At 41.6% G+C, this 16,257-nt stretch overlaps 2 protein-coding genes across 4 annotated transcripts in view; both read right to left on the bottom strand.

Annotated features, from left to right (window-relative positions):
* Positions 1-2,780, bottom strand: part of KDM1A (lysine demethylase 1A) — a 31,191-nt gene extending 28,411 nt beyond the window's left edge. For both annotated transcript variants that reach the window (XM_053998700.1, XM_053998701.1), the window contains exon 1: positions 2,630-2,780. In XM_053998700.1, coding sequence (XP_053854675.1) covers positions 2,630-2,683 — 54 coding nt within the window. In that variant the 5' untranslated portion in view covers positions 2,684-2,780. The remainder of the gene's footprint in view (positions 1-2,629) is intronic.
* ZMPSTE24 (zinc metallopeptidase STE24) lies at positions 1,192-14,615 on the bottom strand. 2 transcript variants are annotated; one of them, XM_053998704.1, is made up of 11 exons: positions 14,480-14,569; positions 13,583-13,678; positions 13,144-13,290; positions 9,762-9,848; positions 9,018-9,134; positions 8,554-8,706; positions 6,476-6,617; positions 5,631-5,791; positions 4,148-4,252; positions 3,300-3,443; positions 1,192-2,993 (listed from the first exon to the last, which is right to left on the bottom strand). In XM_053998704.1, the coding sequence occupies exons 2-11, from the start codon at positions 13,643-13,645 to the stop codon at positions 2,769-2,771; spliced, it is 1,344 nt and encodes a 447-aa protein (XP_053854679.1). In that variant the 5' UTR covers positions 13,646-13,678; positions 14,480-14,569; the 3' UTR covers positions 1,192-2,768. The 2 variants fall into 2 exon arrangements, with proteins under 2 accessions (XP_053854679.1, XP_053854678.1); XM_053998703.1 differs by lacking the exon at positions 13,583-13,678 and having other exon boundaries at positions 14,480-14,615.
* Positions 14,616-16,257: the final 1,642 nt, after the last annotated feature.

Below are 16,257 nucleotides of genomic sequence, written 5' to 3'. Positions count from 1 at the left end.
TCTCCAGAGCAGAGGGGCTCCACCATCTCTGTGGGGGGAACATCTCTGTGGCCTCCTCTGTACTCATTCCAACAGATCGTTCTTGTGTAGGGGATGCCAGAGCTGAAGGCAGCTGTGCAGATGGGCAGAATCCCCTCCCTCGTCCTGCCATCCCTGCTGGGGATCAGCCCAGGGCACGTAGCTCTCTGGGCCGCCAGCACACATTGCCAAGACCCATCAAGCTTCACGTTGACAAAGGATTCAAGTTTTAGTCCTGCTGTCACCTTTCAAGGTCTGCTTTTCCTCAGCGTATCTTCTCTCAGGTTTCTACTTAGACCAGCAGAAAAAGCTGGTAAGGCAGGAAGCAGAAGTTGAAGCTCCAGCCTTTGGACAGGACTCTGCTGATGAATGCCCAGCAGTCCCACAGATGCCAGAGATGTTCTGCTCTGGGCTCCCTTGAGTATCTGAAGAGTATTTGCTAGAAGTAACAGAAAACTAAATGCACGCTTGGTAATTTTCTTGCCTCTTTCCTTAAAATTGGTCACTCCCTGGAAGGGAGGTGGCTGCTCTTAAGCAGACCTACTTTGTCACAAAGCTGATGCTGGCTTATCACATGGCCGTGTAGACACTGTGGGAGCATTTAGGTACCTGGGAAGGCAGAAGGTGCACAGGAAGATTTAGGTGTAATTTTGACCATTCTCAGAAAGACAGGAAGCAATATGAGGCTGTAGAAGGTCTGCAAGGTGTAGCTGATGCACTCCAGATGCCCAGTAGGAATGTGGGCAGGTAGGAGCTCAGCAGCACACACTTACAACTGTAGAGCTGAGAAGCAACTGGAGCAGAATGGAACCAACTCTGAAACCTTGTTCAGTAGTTATATATGAAATCCAGCTAGAAGAACTGCAGAGATAATTAAATACTGATAGGGGAGAAAAGGAAGTAACAGGCAATTGCTATAAGAACACTATCTTCACCTGTGAGCTAGGTATTTTAAGTATTTCATGCTTCCATAGGAACTGGCATTTCCTTCATCTTCACACTTTAATCCCCTTTTGTTTGCATTTACCCAAATTTCTGGAATAGCCAGAAAATTAATTTTTGCATACAATTTTTACCTAATGGATGAGACAAATTATTTTCTCAGAGCACACTTAACATAGCTTTACACCAGCCAACATCTCATTCAAAACTTGACACATTTATTCTTCTGAATTGACAGATTCAAGTTAATGCTTTTATTTTTGAGGGCCTTTTATTAAATACAGTTCACATGACAAATATAGGCTCTCCAGACTTGTAAAACTGTCTCCTAAATCCGTATCTATAGCTTAGCTCCATATTTGCTGGGGTATAAACTCAATTAGAATAAGGCATACAAAGGGCTTTCAGCAACATCTTGTTTCACCCAAGACATCATTGTGCCCATCATCTTGTAAGGCATTTTTCCTTATGATCAGAAAAACAAATTTAAGCTAACAATAAAATGTATGAGAATATTATGACATGTGAAACAATGACAATTTGCTTTGATGACTTCTCTCTTTGTACAGAGCTGAGCAGAACTTTTTAATTTACTACAGATAGAAAGTCTGATTTTTATATGGAGTATGTATATTCACACTGGTTAAAACATTTGTATGCACATGCAAACTTATATCTTACTTTTATTTTTACTTCAACAAAAGTAAATATAATCCTATTTTTCATCAGAAAAGTCTGAGATAATCAATGCTGAAGCCATTTCCACTTTTACCCACTTTTTTCTTCAGTAACTGATGTGGGCAAACTTTTTCCTGGGCTTTTTGTATGTAAGAATTTTGATATATAAGAACAATGATGAAGAGTAAGTATGCCAACACTACTATTTCAGCTGGATTCATATTAATGAAAAACCCTCAATGGAATGGAGGATAAGCCCCCTCAGAATGAAAGTGTGGCTCTGATACACTGTCTGAGCAACTGAACACTTCCATATACACAAGAAATCTAGGCAAAGCACAACAGAAATGGAGGAACGGAGATGTGGAAAAAGGGAGAACAAGAGAGAATTAGCAATTTTCTCAAATGTGTGGGTCCCATTCTGATTCTCTGTAACATCCTTCCATACCCCCAGCAGCCCTGGGGGCAATAGGAGCAGCCTAATCCCACTATAATGCTACTAAATACCACCTAGTGCTCATTTTCAAGGAAGACATGGTACATTTCCTCAGCTATAATTCATCCTTCTTCCCACACTTCAGAGAAAGTAGGTTTTATTAAGTAGTATTTTTCATTATGACACACATGAATGCAGGAGAAAAGCCTGCAGCTGCATTCAGCTTTTTAAAACACACTGGCAAGCACAAGTATCGTTATACAGGAAATCAAGTCACCCAAAGCCTCTTCACTGTGAAGAGGGTGAGACTGGGAAGGTTCACAGAATGCTGAGAATAGAAAAAGCATCAAAAGCTATGTTCAAGGCATACATAAACTTGAAGAGAAAGGTGCTTTGAACTCTACACTTGTTTTCCTCCCTTTAAAAGTCTATACTATGATATGGAAATAAAAGTCAGTGTGGCGGGTGGGGGGGAAGGTCTTCACCCAGCACTTTTTCTAAATTAAGTTCCACAGTTTTGTTTTTGTTAAAAATAAGTCATTTATAATTTAATACCTGTTTCAGGATACTCAGATCTGTGGTGCTGTTAACAGCGCACTTAATTCGCATTATCCATTTAAAAAAAAATTAAAAAGCAGCTCTGAACTTTGCTTCTGAGATGGAAGCACTGTCTCTGAACCAGCAATCAGTGCTGTCACTCTTGCTTTGCATCTTTCAAGGCCTGAAGTCTTTCTAAAAGGGGTGGGTGGGAGTAATGCCACATTGAAAAGATCCAGTCAGAAACAGGGAATCCTAAATTATCTTTGTTTAGCTTGATCAAAGCAGAATATAGGTCTTTAGCCTTCCCAAGTTCCTTGGCAAATGCATCAGCTTGAAACTCAAATCGTCGGCTTAATACTGTCAAACAAAATGAGAGAACCTGTGGAGAGAAATGCATTAAAATTACTTTAAAATTCAGCTATCTGCAAATTCCTTCAGTGCCAGTAAATACCACCAAACCTAGCTTCCCACATCCCACGCATGGCTGTGGTTGTAGACTGATCTCACTAAGCTTTATCCAAGCCACACCTGAAACTGGGAGTGCTACCCAACATGCAGCACTAAGCCTGATTATCAAAATGAGACACCCAATACAGCCCCTACAAATTCAACCTTCCCCTGAAAAAACAGAATCGTTATTTAAATAGGATGATACTTCAGAGTCTATGTCTTGAAAACAAGTTACCTCATTGTAAGGTGAAAAAATGAACTGGAAAATAATCATCAAGCCTATCAGGGTAGGCTGGGTGTCATAGAAACCAAATGCAGCAAAGAGTTCTTTCTGACCAATTAGCACAGCAAACAAGAAGAAGCAAAGGAAGGAATTCATCTGGAGAAAAGAAAAAATATTCTTGATTAAGATAGGTCTACATAACATCACATTATAGATTTGCAAATGGATGCCACTGTAAAAAAAACAAGTAGATTACTTTTGAACTAATACACAGAGAGAAACAAACAGTTGGTCTTTACCTGCTTTCTGAAAATGCAACAGTAGAAGAAGCACTATTTTCTGCCAGTGACCAAAAAACAAAAAACAAATAATGAAGGGAGATGAAAAAGCAAGAAGAGAAGAGAGGAGGGAGTACAGGATAGAACCCATCTCCTTGGAATTAAGTATAGGTTCTGAAAAGTTTAAAGCCAAACAAAATGTGTCTGTGCTGTGTTGTACTTCTGTTCCTGGAAACAATCTGTGCTTCCATCCAAGCTGTGCAGCGTCCTGTACAAACACTGTGCTTGCCTGGCTTTTCAGAGCAAAGAGGCAGGACCATATCTTATCAAGTTTTCTAGAGGGGGTGATTAGCTATCCAAATGGGGGTTTTTTGTCTTTTTAAAAATAGAAGGTGCCAGAATATTTTTTGTTATTGAAACACACAGAACAGAAAAGAAGGATGGCTGTGATCCAGACCAGCTTCCTGTCACACAGCATATCAGGTGAATGTACACTAACAAATCTGAAAGAGGGCATTTGGAAACAGCTACAATTACAGATGCTCCAGGAAAAAAAAGCAAAAAAAGTTTAAAATAACTTACCTGGCTGATGATTATATTTTTGACAGTATGACCTAGTTTCCAGTGACCCAATTCATGACCGAGTACAGCCAGAACTTCTTCATTTTTACATCCTTGTTTCTTATTCTGAGGAATAACAAAGCAGAAGTATTATCAGGTATGTCTGAACACAACCAAATGAATTTCTTACTAATTTGTTTTTTTCTTGATCACTTAAGTGTCCCTAGATCAGGCCATTCCCTTCTAATACCAGAAATACACATATAATTTCTTGCTGAGCCTTTTTCATGAAGATACTTACAGAAATATAACCTTTTAAGGTTAAGAAGATTTCTACTACGAGGTGGTGATCTCTTATTTCTATGTATGCAAACATGCTAATGCAAATCTGAAAGAACACTGGAAGATTCGCCTTCCAAATGCTCTCCTATCCCTTCTCATCCTGTCTTTTTATTCAAGCAAAGCATTACACTGGAAACAGGTATTCAGAGCTGCAGACCTTCAGAGGGGAATTGAGAGCAAAGCCTTGTTACTTGTTTCCTTCAACACTCAACATGTAGCCTTCCTCCCAAGGCAGTACTGTTCCTTTTAAAAGGAACTGTCTTCTTCAAAAAGCCCTATGACACGCCTTAAAGCTATAATTAGGAAGGACATCTGCACCTTCAAAGTTCCATTAGCAAGTCAGAAGCAAACATAAAGGCTGAAGAACCTGTTGAAATGGAACACAGTCTCTCATTATGACCAGATCAGGTGAGCTCAATATCCCCTCCCTCTCACCACCCACTTCAGCAGTATTTGCCAAACAAAACCCTGGACACCACTGACGTGTCAAGGAACAGAAGCTGGACTGAACAACAATCTAGAAATTGGCCTAACCTTAGGTCTAAACTGCACAAGGCCATTTGTTTTTCTCAGAATAAGTCCTTCAGGTTATCCAGAAAATACTCTATTAGCTTTAGTCATTTCCATACTCTTCTGAGGCCACAACAGCAGTTCCAGCAGACTCATGATGTGCAGCTGCACATCAAAGGAAGGCCAGTGGCAGGCCACCATCCTGTTCTTGACCAGAGCATGAGAGAATGCACATGTGCAATCTGTCTGTCCTCCTGCACCAAAAACTCTGCATGCAGTAAAAGGCACACAAATGACACACTAAGAATTAGAAGTATTTTCTTCAAAGGGAAGCTTTGGTATGGCAGTCCCAAGAGAAGATGAGGACCCCGAACAGGTCCCTTATTCAAAGAATTATAGGGAAGATCTAGTTTTTACATGCAGGAACTAATGTTTTGCTAAAGCCCCTGTGGATTTTTACAGTCTCTGGTGGTATCTGCAGAACTCACATAGCCTCAGAATTCCAATTAGCAAACAAGGCATAATTCAGTGTTGAAATCATTAGGGTTTGGGTTTTAGCAATTTACTCAAGACCTTCAAAACACATTAGAAAACACAAGGGAGTATCTCACCAAGAAGTTAATATAAACAACACAATGAAAGACAAACTCACTTTGGTTTTGGACTTTGTTTCTTCATTCTCACCATCTTCTCCTTCTGCTGGCTCTTTGTTCAAAGCAGAATAATCTTCCAGGAGTGTGTCAAAGAGTACTATCCGCTTATTCTTGAAGAATCCATAGAAATAAGCATTGCTGTGGGAAGAACGCTTAGAACCTGAGGGGAAAATTTAAAGACCATGATCTGAATAATTCCATGCACTGAAGCCTGTACAGTATGACAGACCAGATTCTTCCAGAGGAATTCTCAAAGTCCCCAAATGAACTGTACATCAAGCAGATCTGTTTGGAAACTGAAACATATTCTAAAATCTAAGTAATGATGACTCCAATAGAGAAATGTAGTGTGTAATCACTAAAAGCACTAAAACCATAAGAGCAGTCGTGAACAGCTGATGTCCAAGAAGAAAAGCAAATTTGATTGCAATTTCAGATTTAGAGTAGAAAGAGCATTCTGAATTGACACTGCTCCAGGCAAAGAACCTGTGCCAAATCATGTAGAATTCTTTCAAATGTGCCAGCAAAGGTGAAAGGAAACAGCTATTCCCTTTGTTTCACAGTTCTAAAATTATAATCTTGCATACTTTTGTGCTTCCACTCCTGACCGAGCTGTGTATTTCCATTCCACAGACCCAGGAAAATGCTTCCAACCAGAAGATGAGTTCAGGCTGTGCACTGAGCTTCAGGAAAAAGACCACGCAAATGCTACAGACATTAGCAAGTATTGCAGTATCTGAGCAATGTTAGCAACTGCCCTACTACAGCATCCACAGTCAATGCTAAAATCCCAGAAGTTTAAAATTACAAAGCCTTTTTATTTAAAAAAATAACAAAACCTCACCTTCAACAACATACACCTTAGTCAATGGGAAGTCAATGCTCTTTGCCATTGTTTCAATTTGCTGCTTGAGCTCTCCCTCCGGAAGCGGAATGAATTTATCAAACAAAGGTGCAATATAGTCTGCATAGATTGTAACAAGCACCTGAAAACACATGCAGATATTAAGAACAGGACATACAAACCTATTTAGTGCTAAAGGTGGAGCAAAAAGTTCAAAAAGAGGGCACAATTTCAGAAAAAAACATTTGATAAAGTCATACAGCATTCATGAGTCATTCAGAGTCCTGTATGAAGTGGGATCTATAGGCAGGCTCTCTATGGGCTGCTTTGTCTGGTGGCCAGTCCACAGTTCAGCAAACTGTGCACAAACCACCTACACACTTGAGCAGAACTACTGTGAACAGTGCAGAAGACAAGGCCTCTGGGAGCAGGGGGCTCATCAGTGAAAGGCTGTCACTTCCAGCAAGCCTGGAAAGCTCTAAAGTTTTTCATACTCAGCAGAGAGATGAAGGAACCAAGAGACAGAAGAAGTGGGACTAATTCCTGCTAAGTTGCAAAACAACTGTCTAAAAAGAGGCAAGAAATTTCATGTCCCCTGCTTTCTGTCTCCCAGCTGTCTGCAGGGCTAAGGCAGTTGTCTGCCCAATGCCTCTGTCTCCACAATGACTAATAGCCTTGACCTAAAAACATCAGTACTGTGCACCTGCATCTCTTCAAACTGGCATCAGCTGCAGCCCAGTTGAGAAATCCAGAACTAGAATAATGTGATGGAAAGAAAAGCTGAACTCCCTTTCCTCACACTCTGGATCACTACAAAATTATTTTTATTTATTTGTTTTATAAGTTTAAATTCTGGTTAGATAAAAAGGAACAGAATATGAGAGGCAAACGGACATCAACATTAAATTCAAAATTATCTTGATACATTTTATTTTACTGAAAACAAGTACATAGACTTTTGACAGTAGGTGCACTGCTGAAAAAGTCCAATGAAAACAAAAATCAGAAAAACTGACTTTAGCAAAGTCACAGCAAGTGAGGGCATCAATATGAAACACCACTAAAATAAGTTTTGTTACTGTAATTTTTAGGGGCTTAAATCTCTGCAGATATTTTGCAGAAGGTGTAGGAGGGTATTTCATAGAGTAAAAATCAGCTTTTCAGTCCAGACTAGTGTTTCAGACCATATAGGCACGTGGGGCCTAATTTTAAGGTTTTATCTCAGATCTTTGTGTAATGCCTTGGTATCAGCAGGCATAACAGACTAGTAGGAGGATGCAACTCTAACTCTGATTACAGAGTTATGGAACTGGAATTTTCCCTAAACCAGACTCTAAAGGGTACATCTAATACCTCTTAGGATGATTTTGCATGTCAAATGCTGTTCAAACACATTAAAGCCTGAAAATGCAACTATAAAGTTGCAGTGAGGTGGCAACACACCAATTGTCTAAGCATGCATTTAACTCTCAGGGGTGGAGGGAGCTCAGAGGAAAAGAGTGAGCCAGGAAAATGTTCTTTCAATACAGAAGTTTGCAGCTTGCCAAGATGCTTTATTTTCTAGCTTTTGTAGTATAAAAGATAGACCAACCCCTGTTATATCAGGTTCTAAAGCATCTGTAGAACCTCAGAACAAAATCTATGTGGACAGCTCAACAGGAAGGTGCAGGCAGAGCAAAAATAAAATACTAGTTTGTGATAAGAAAGTGAGAGAGAGGAACGTGGCATATTTTCTGGTTCTCACCTCTATGTTCAGGAGAAAGGAAAACAAATCACCACATAGTGCTGTATTTCCAGTACCTATTCTAAAGCTTTATCAGTGCTTCTCTTTCAATTGATGAAGACACTCCAGTATTAAATAGATTATATATATATATGACATTAATGTGGACAACTAATATGAGCTATTATTCCTGAACAAGTATATTGAGAGCAAGACACTCTGTTAACAGTTTGTAGACATTAAAATTCACAGGAGATTTAGATTTTTCTTCATTTCCTTTCAGCTGCATTCAGCATGGTGAGCCATGCCAGTAAGCTGGAGTCTGGAAGAAACCCAAACCTCTTCTCATACTCACCAAGGAAACAACCAACGTGAAGAGCCAGGCATAGATAAAAAAGTAGTCTCCCCCTATTTTAATAATGTAAAGCAGAAGGGATGTCACTGGCAACAGAATACATTGAGTCACAACAAACTTCTTGATAGCATCCTTAAAAAAAAATCCCAGTGTCTGCAAAGAAAGGATAAATTAGATCAGTGATGTCAATGTAAATACTAATATGCCATTCTGGTTAGTGAACTGATCCCTTCAGTTAAGACAAATGGCAAAACAGCAATGACAGTGTCATAAGAATCAGAGTCAGTCAAAAAGGAACTCTCCTAGTAGCTCCTTACATTTACATGGATTCAAGCCCATGCAGATGCACTCTTCCTTAGTAAAGCCTGACCCAAACCATTATTTTGTGTGGCACATTCATGAAAGGACCAGTCTATCTAAGCAATCGGAACCAATTTGGTCAGTACAAGTGCTCTCTGCAATACCTGTTGATTGAAGCCATGTTTCTCTTCTATGACAAATGTATTATATAAACTCCATGGGAGACCAGTCAATGCACTGAAGAGTGTTGCAAGCAGCAGAAATACCAATGACTGAACAATCTAAAAAATAAAACAAAACAAAACCTGATATCAAAACCACCTGATATTTACTGACCCATACTAACAAATATTCTGGGTGTTAAAAATGGCTTTTAGGTTGTGGTTTAACTGAAACTGGTTAGAAGATGATGCTAGATAAATTCACAGAATTAACTTGTTCATGATGACTAATTATTGCTCACTATAATAGCTTACTAAGGATTTGGAACACAGATTTGGAACACAAATTTGGATACATGCCTCATCCACAGCACAAAGGTAACATAAGCAGTAGACTCAAATTTCTTACCCTTTTAGTGTGCAGGTAGATCAATTCTAGGATTAGTAAAAATAAAACATCCAAATAAAGAGCTCCCTAAACCCCAGCCCACCATCCCATTTGACTCAAGCAGATACCAGACTTTGCTTTTAACACATAAGGCTGTTTTAATTAGTAAGCTAATTTAAAAGCAAGCTAATTTTCTGTTACCAGTTCTCAGAATCAGAGTCATTGTGTGCACCAGAAAATATCTGTTATTTTTACTGTATTACAGGTTAGCTAAATCTCACTTTTAACTAAATACCAATTTAAAAATAATTATTGCAGTAGGGACTAAACACTCTCACAGGAATTTAAAACCTACTTACCTCATATTCTGGTCCAAACCCAGCACGACCAGAGATCTGACCAGACAGTTTCCATAGAAAAGGAATTCCTCCACAGAGGAGAATCATCTTAAAAACAAAACCACATACCACAGAGGTAGTATGAAACACACTTTCATCTTAGTCTACTAACGTTTCAGCATGATAAGAACCTTTTAAGGGTGAATGAGACCAGTTTTATAATTAGCTTTTTGCCACTCCTCTGATCATAGCAGTGATAAAACAATCCTGCAATATCTGGCATTAATTAATTTTTACTTTACAGAAACAGAGAGCAGGTAAGTAATTTTTTCCTGTGAAAACCTAGCATATTTCCAAGCCTATTTTCTGTATACTTTGCCACTGTACTGGCTCAGATGAAAGGTACATCTTCAGAAGAACTTAAAGCTCATGTGCCCTGTGGTTGTATAACCACACACATATATTCATATTGCAGCCTCTCCTCTTGAAGAGGAGCTGCCCTCTTCTCCTAGAGGTTCACCTGTGTTCCCTGCCCAGAGAAAAGCCCCAGTTTCAGTACTGGAGTTGCTACAGCCATGTTGAAGAAAGCTTCATGGTCTCCTCCTCGTGCCTGCTCCCAGCCTCTCCTGACATATTGGCTGCCAAGGAACAGGGAGTGAACATCTGGGATACACCAACATCAAAGAAATACCCATGCTAGAGCTACTGAAGTAAGTGCTCACTGCAGCTCACAGCCAGGCCTGGCAGCATTTCTCATACAGCTCAACTTGTAAATGTTTCACATTTACCTTCTTAGCGAGTGATGCGTCACAATACATAAAATCAGTTTTCAAGCAAGCAGCCTTCCAATATTGATGACACATGGGGTTTATGTATTTCTTTATTTTGAAAAGGCTTACTCTTACAACCTAACACTCAAGGTGTATTTTCAGTGTCAGGAGGAGATGGAAATGATCAAAGCAAGTGTGGTGATTTGAAAAGTTCAGTGGAGAAATTAAGGACACCTCAAGTGCACCTTTTCAATGGTGGAGGGGAATAACAAAAAAACCCAACTCAGTGATTATACATTAGAGTCACAATTTACTGAAGAAAACAGCAGTAAATACAACTTTGAAAAGAAAACTGTACAAAAGAGAGAACTGGTTTAACCAACAAAGGCAAGATATTGCCCGGTCCCCCCAAGGCAAAAACAAGATGGCAGAGGACTGCAACACTGGACCTTGTGGGCTGAGAAAACAAAGAATAATGTGAATAAACACAGGAGTATAAATAAAAGAGGACACAAGAGAAAGTGCTTTACCCACAATGATATTTACTACCAAACACACAAAATTGCTTCCTGAAGAGAGACAGCTCCACATTGTTTCCACACAAAGGCAAAAGGTGGCTGTCCCTACACTGCCTACCACGCAGTGCTCAGGAGAACAAAGGCAGCACGCTGGAGAGGATCTTGTGGCTCAACCACCTCCTCCCAGCCTGGAAACAACGGGAAATGGACTAAACATAACCTGGAGAGCTAGTTTTAATAAGGAACCGTGCTGGCAAGCTGCTCACTCACCCCACTTGGCAGGACATGGGTCCTGCTGTGCCTCTCCATGGGTGGCAGTGAATCTCCCTCTGTGCTTCACTCATCTTAGTGAAGCAGAGGGGGACATTCACCCTGCTGCCCCTGCTGCTGGGGATCAGCCCAGCACAAGGTTGGCTCTCTGGGCTGCAATCATGCATTGCCAGCTCATGTCCAAGTTTTCATCTACCAGGACCCTGAAGTCTCTCTACAGGGCTCCTCTCAGTCAACTCATCCCTGTGCTGGTGCTGTGGATTGAACTGACCCATGTGCAGCCCTTTGCACCTGGCGTTGTTGAACTCCATGAGATTTACATAAGCCCTTGCCTTCAGCCGATGAAGGTCAGCATCTGTCCCTCCTGCCCATGAGCTGCCCACCGAGCCTGGTGTCAGCTGCAAACCTGCCAAGGGTACGCTCAGTCCCTTGAAGATACTAAACAGCATTCTCCCAGATGTGGACCCTTGAGAGCCATCACTGCTTTCCACTTCAAAACTGAGCCATTTGCTTTATCTCTTGTATGCAGTTATCCAGCCAGTTCTTTATTCAACTAACAGTCCATCTGGCAAACTCATGTCTCTTATTTAGCAGCTACAATGTTTTGGGCAACTATAACAACAGTAGGCCCAGAAGAAGATAAGCACAGATAACTGATTCAAGTCTTTGAATAGCAGGGCACTAAATTCAGTGGTAAAAGATGCTCATTCCAATCATGCGTATTTTCTTTAGAAACTTTAGGAACCTGTTTTGGCTAAAGTTCTGGAAATCAAGAAAAAGCTTCAGAGCCTTTTGACTCATTGTATTTGCTAGCTGGTTCCACGTCACCTTATCCACCAACCCACTGCCAGAGAGCAGCTTTGATTTCCAAATGAAATACTGCCTCTAAAATCAGTCAGAAACATAAAACTTTTCAAATTCATATAAAAATTGTCTCGAGTTCTACTGAGAATACTGAAAATCCCAACAAGAGGAATATAACAGATTGCATTGACAATACATCCTTCTTAGAAGTTCATACAAAAGGAAATGAAATACAGGTCAAGCAGCACAAAGGAGATCAGGAAATGTGAAAGTTAAGAGGTAACCCAAATTTCTGAGTACTGGGTTTGCATCATTGTTCTACAGTTACATGACTGACTCTATTTTACAATCCTATTTTCATTATCTTTTATAACTGACATTTATGCTTCTTTAGGTTCATCATGAAGTAGGATCATAATTCAATTTTACTTTGCAATGCCAGGCATTTCATGATTCCTTTTGTGCCAGTGATAAGCAATGCATTTCAGCACTGAGTTAGAACAGGTTTCTCTTAAGACTGTAAATCACACACATAAATATTTTGTTCTAACTTAATGGCTCTGTTCTCTCATATATGTGAATGTTACTTGCCCAGTGTAATTCTTCTTATACTTCAGAAGTATCCATTAGTACATTCCCTGTTCTCACAAGCTTCTCTTTTTACTTTCTACTTAAATTTTACCTAAAAATGAAAGTAGTTGCATTCCTCCAAACACAGGGAAAGGTCTGTATTTTAACAGTTTAAAATAACTCTCATGCTGCTTAATTATTTTGCAATGGAAACTCCTATAGAGTATAATTAAAATGTAAGTTAACACTGTAGTTGTGCGGTATGACTCAGCACTGCAGAAAGAAATGACATGCTTTCCGAATAATTACTTCTTTTTGTGTAGCAAATACAGCCACAAGGAAAACCAGAATATAAATGTCAGTGTTTGCTGTAGACACCAGAATGCCAATGGTGCAGCTGCATGGGATCACTAAGAACCAAAGTACTTCACAGTTTGAGTACATGAAAAATATCATACGAAAGGTACTTACAGTGCCCTCAACCTCTGAATAGAGGCCTGACCAAAAGCTGAAAGTACTTTTGTCCAACTGATAGAGGCGAGATTTTTCAAATGTTTCTGAGTCCATGATCTGTCCCAGTTCCTGTGGTACATGTGTTGTTGTTCTATACACCCGCCTCTGAAAAATTGAAGACAAAACTTAAAAATCTACACCTAATATTTTAAAGGAGATAAATAAGATTTTAAAATAACACATAAAATGATCCCATGAGCCACCACAGAAAATTAAAAAGAAAAACCAACACACAAAGGAACAATTATTCTTAAATTCCAGTTTTCTATTAAGTTCTAAATATAAAACTGAAGCATAATTATTATGTTGTAACCAGGAACTGAACTGCTGATTTAATAACTTATGTGTGATCAAATACAGATCACACAAACGGATTTTTTCACAGGATGTTACTTACCACACCACAGTTAACAGCTAAGCTCATTTGAAAACAAACACCAGATCCTCCTGTGCAAACCATGTGACTTCACCAGAACACAGACCTACGGAGTGGCTGCACAAACGAGGTGATATTTCATTTTCAGTAAAGAACTTGCCACTTGAAAAATTTTTAAGACTAAAAGTCTTTTCCCTCAGTTGTCTTGTTTCAGTATACTTACCTGTTCTCTAAGGAAAAGCTCCTACCCTTTGTCACTTCAAAACACATTCTCCCCTCTCGGGGCATCAGGCTGCACTGTCCCTGATCCCAGGGCTCAAACACCCCGGTGTGTGAATGCTGCTACACCTGCCAGGTGGCAGGCTGGGGGTGGAGATGTGGCTGGCTGGTGACAGCCAGCACCTGACCAAAGGGACACTCCGTCCTCTATGTCGTGCTCTGCAATAAGAAGCGGGGGCTGGGATGTGCCTTCCAGGGTGGCTATCGCTCGGAGGCTGCCCAGGCATCACCTGCTCGGGGATGGAAGCTCGCAGCGCTTCCTTCCTCTTTCCTTCACCGGTTAAACTGTCGCTATTTCAACTCACGCATTTCCTCATTTTTGCTCATACCGCTCTCTCTTCTCAACTGTCCCGGGGAGGAGGACAGAGCTGCTAGGGATGCCGAGTCGCCGGTGACCCTACCGCACTCGCCCAATTCGTCGCTGTGAGCGCTCCCACCATCCGCTACAGCGCGCTGAGGCCGCGCCCCGGGCAGGGCCGAGCCCTCCACAGGCAGGTGACAGACCCCACGGCGCCCGGCTTCAGCCCCAGCCCCGGCCCCGGCCCCGGCCCCGGCCCCGGACATCCTCCACGTGAGGCCGGGCCGGGCCCCGCACAGCCCCGGCCCGCCAGCGACTGTCCCCGCCAGAGCCCCACCGACCTGCCGGTGCGCCAGGAAAGCCTCCCAGAGGTAGACGGCCCACGAGAAGAGCAGGACGGAGCAGAAGATGCGGCGCTCAGCCGGCAGCTCTGTCCACAGGTCGCCGGACAGCGCCATGGCCGCTCCACCCGCCGCACGCTGCGGCGCCGCCTGGCGGCCGGAGGAACCGAGGACGGGGCGGGGCAGGGCGGGGCGGGGCGGCCGTGAGGGGCGGCCGCGGCGGGCTCCGTGCTGGGCTCCATGGTGGGCTTCTGCCGTCGTGCCTACTCACAACAGGCTTCGTGCTGGCTCCGTGAGGAGCTCCATGGTGGGCTCTGTGCTGGGCTCCATGAGGAGCTCCATGGTGGGCTCCGTGCTGGGCTCCGGCTCAGCTCTGCCTGTCACGGCCACCCCAGTGAAGCGCGTGGTGGGGGCAGCATGGCGAGGATCTGGGCAAATGTTTAAATTGTTTTCCTTCAGTATAAGTTACTTGGACCATGCACAATAACGCATATAAAGCCTCATTAGTACTTGTCCAAAACCTTTTAGAGAAACACTAAGTACAAAAATTAACACTGCTGCAGTACTGGCTGATTTATTTAAAGCCGAAACGCGCACTTCAGATTTGGCCTCTGTAATGCTCTGTAATGAAGACAGCACGGTGCTGCTGAAATCCAGAGCTCACCCGGCAGGGTTGGGGACAAGTGTGCCATGCAGAGCACAGGCACCGTGTAATCTGACAAAGATGCAGTAAGAGGGGTGTTAACTTTGAGCCACTTCTAGATATGGCATTTTAGTATCAGCCATTTATCTAATTTCTACCGGTCTAAAGTATAACAGAACATGTCTGTGATTTTTAATCATTAACTTTTAATAAAATAATGCCAACTTAATGTTCTCATTATCTATCAGTTACCTTTTTTAACTATATAGAAGAACGACCTGTCAAATGTATTGAAACCTAGCTTTTTCTGTAACCTAATATATCCCTGCAGAAGAACAAGGTAGATGAGGAAGTGCTGCTGGCTCTGCTGAGAGCTCTGCTAGAAAGAGAGGTCAGTCTGGGATGTCTCTCATTGTTAAGGTATTTACAGGTCTTTACTACCCCTGGGAACACGGCAGGGCAGCCCACAGCCTTGGAGAATTTAGGCATGCACAACACATAAACACTGTTTTGTCCTATAAAATCCACACATTTCAAGACAACAATTCAAAAAAATGGAAGCAACATTCCCCATGAACTGTGTTTTCTGAGGTATCTGCTCTTCACATTAAGAATTTTTTTTTTGGAAAGTCAATGCAATGGTGTTCCTTTACTGCAGAACAAAATGTCTCTCCCGTATGCTTGAAAGCAAGAAGCTGGAAATGTTACAACATTTGTAAGACAAATTCTGTTAGCACTTAGGAGGGGAAATGATGGTCTACCTCATGGCATGAAAACAGAAATAGACAGTAAAAACTCTTCAAACCTTTACCCTTTTGTGGCCTCCTTCTCTGACACCCATCTGCGCCAGGCAATTAGATCAGATAAAAAAGTCCAAGAGGAAATTGGGATAAAGATGTAGGTTCAAGTTTTGATGGTGCGACACCTATTACCTCATTGAGTCAGTAGTGCATTTTGCAGATGATGGAATTCAAAGACTGAAACACACTGACAAGTCTCTAAAATGGGCAAGATACAATTTTTGTAACAAGTGCTGTACTGGTATCTTTCAACTGAAGTATGAACACCCTATGAGCCCACATTACCAAAAGTCCTGGCAGTGCATGGAGTGCCACATCACCACAGGAAAATGCCT

Source organism: Vidua macroura, chromosome 25 (assembly GCF_024509145.1).
Source record: "Vidua macroura isolate BioBank_ID:100142 chromosome 25, ASM2450914v1, whole genome shotgun sequence".
Lineage (NCBI taxonomy): Eukaryota > Metazoa > Chordata > Aves > Passeriformes > Viduidae > Vidua > Vidua macroura.
The sequence above is the reverse complement of the archived record's forward strand: the minus strand, read 5'-3'. Positions and strand labels throughout refer to the sequence as shown.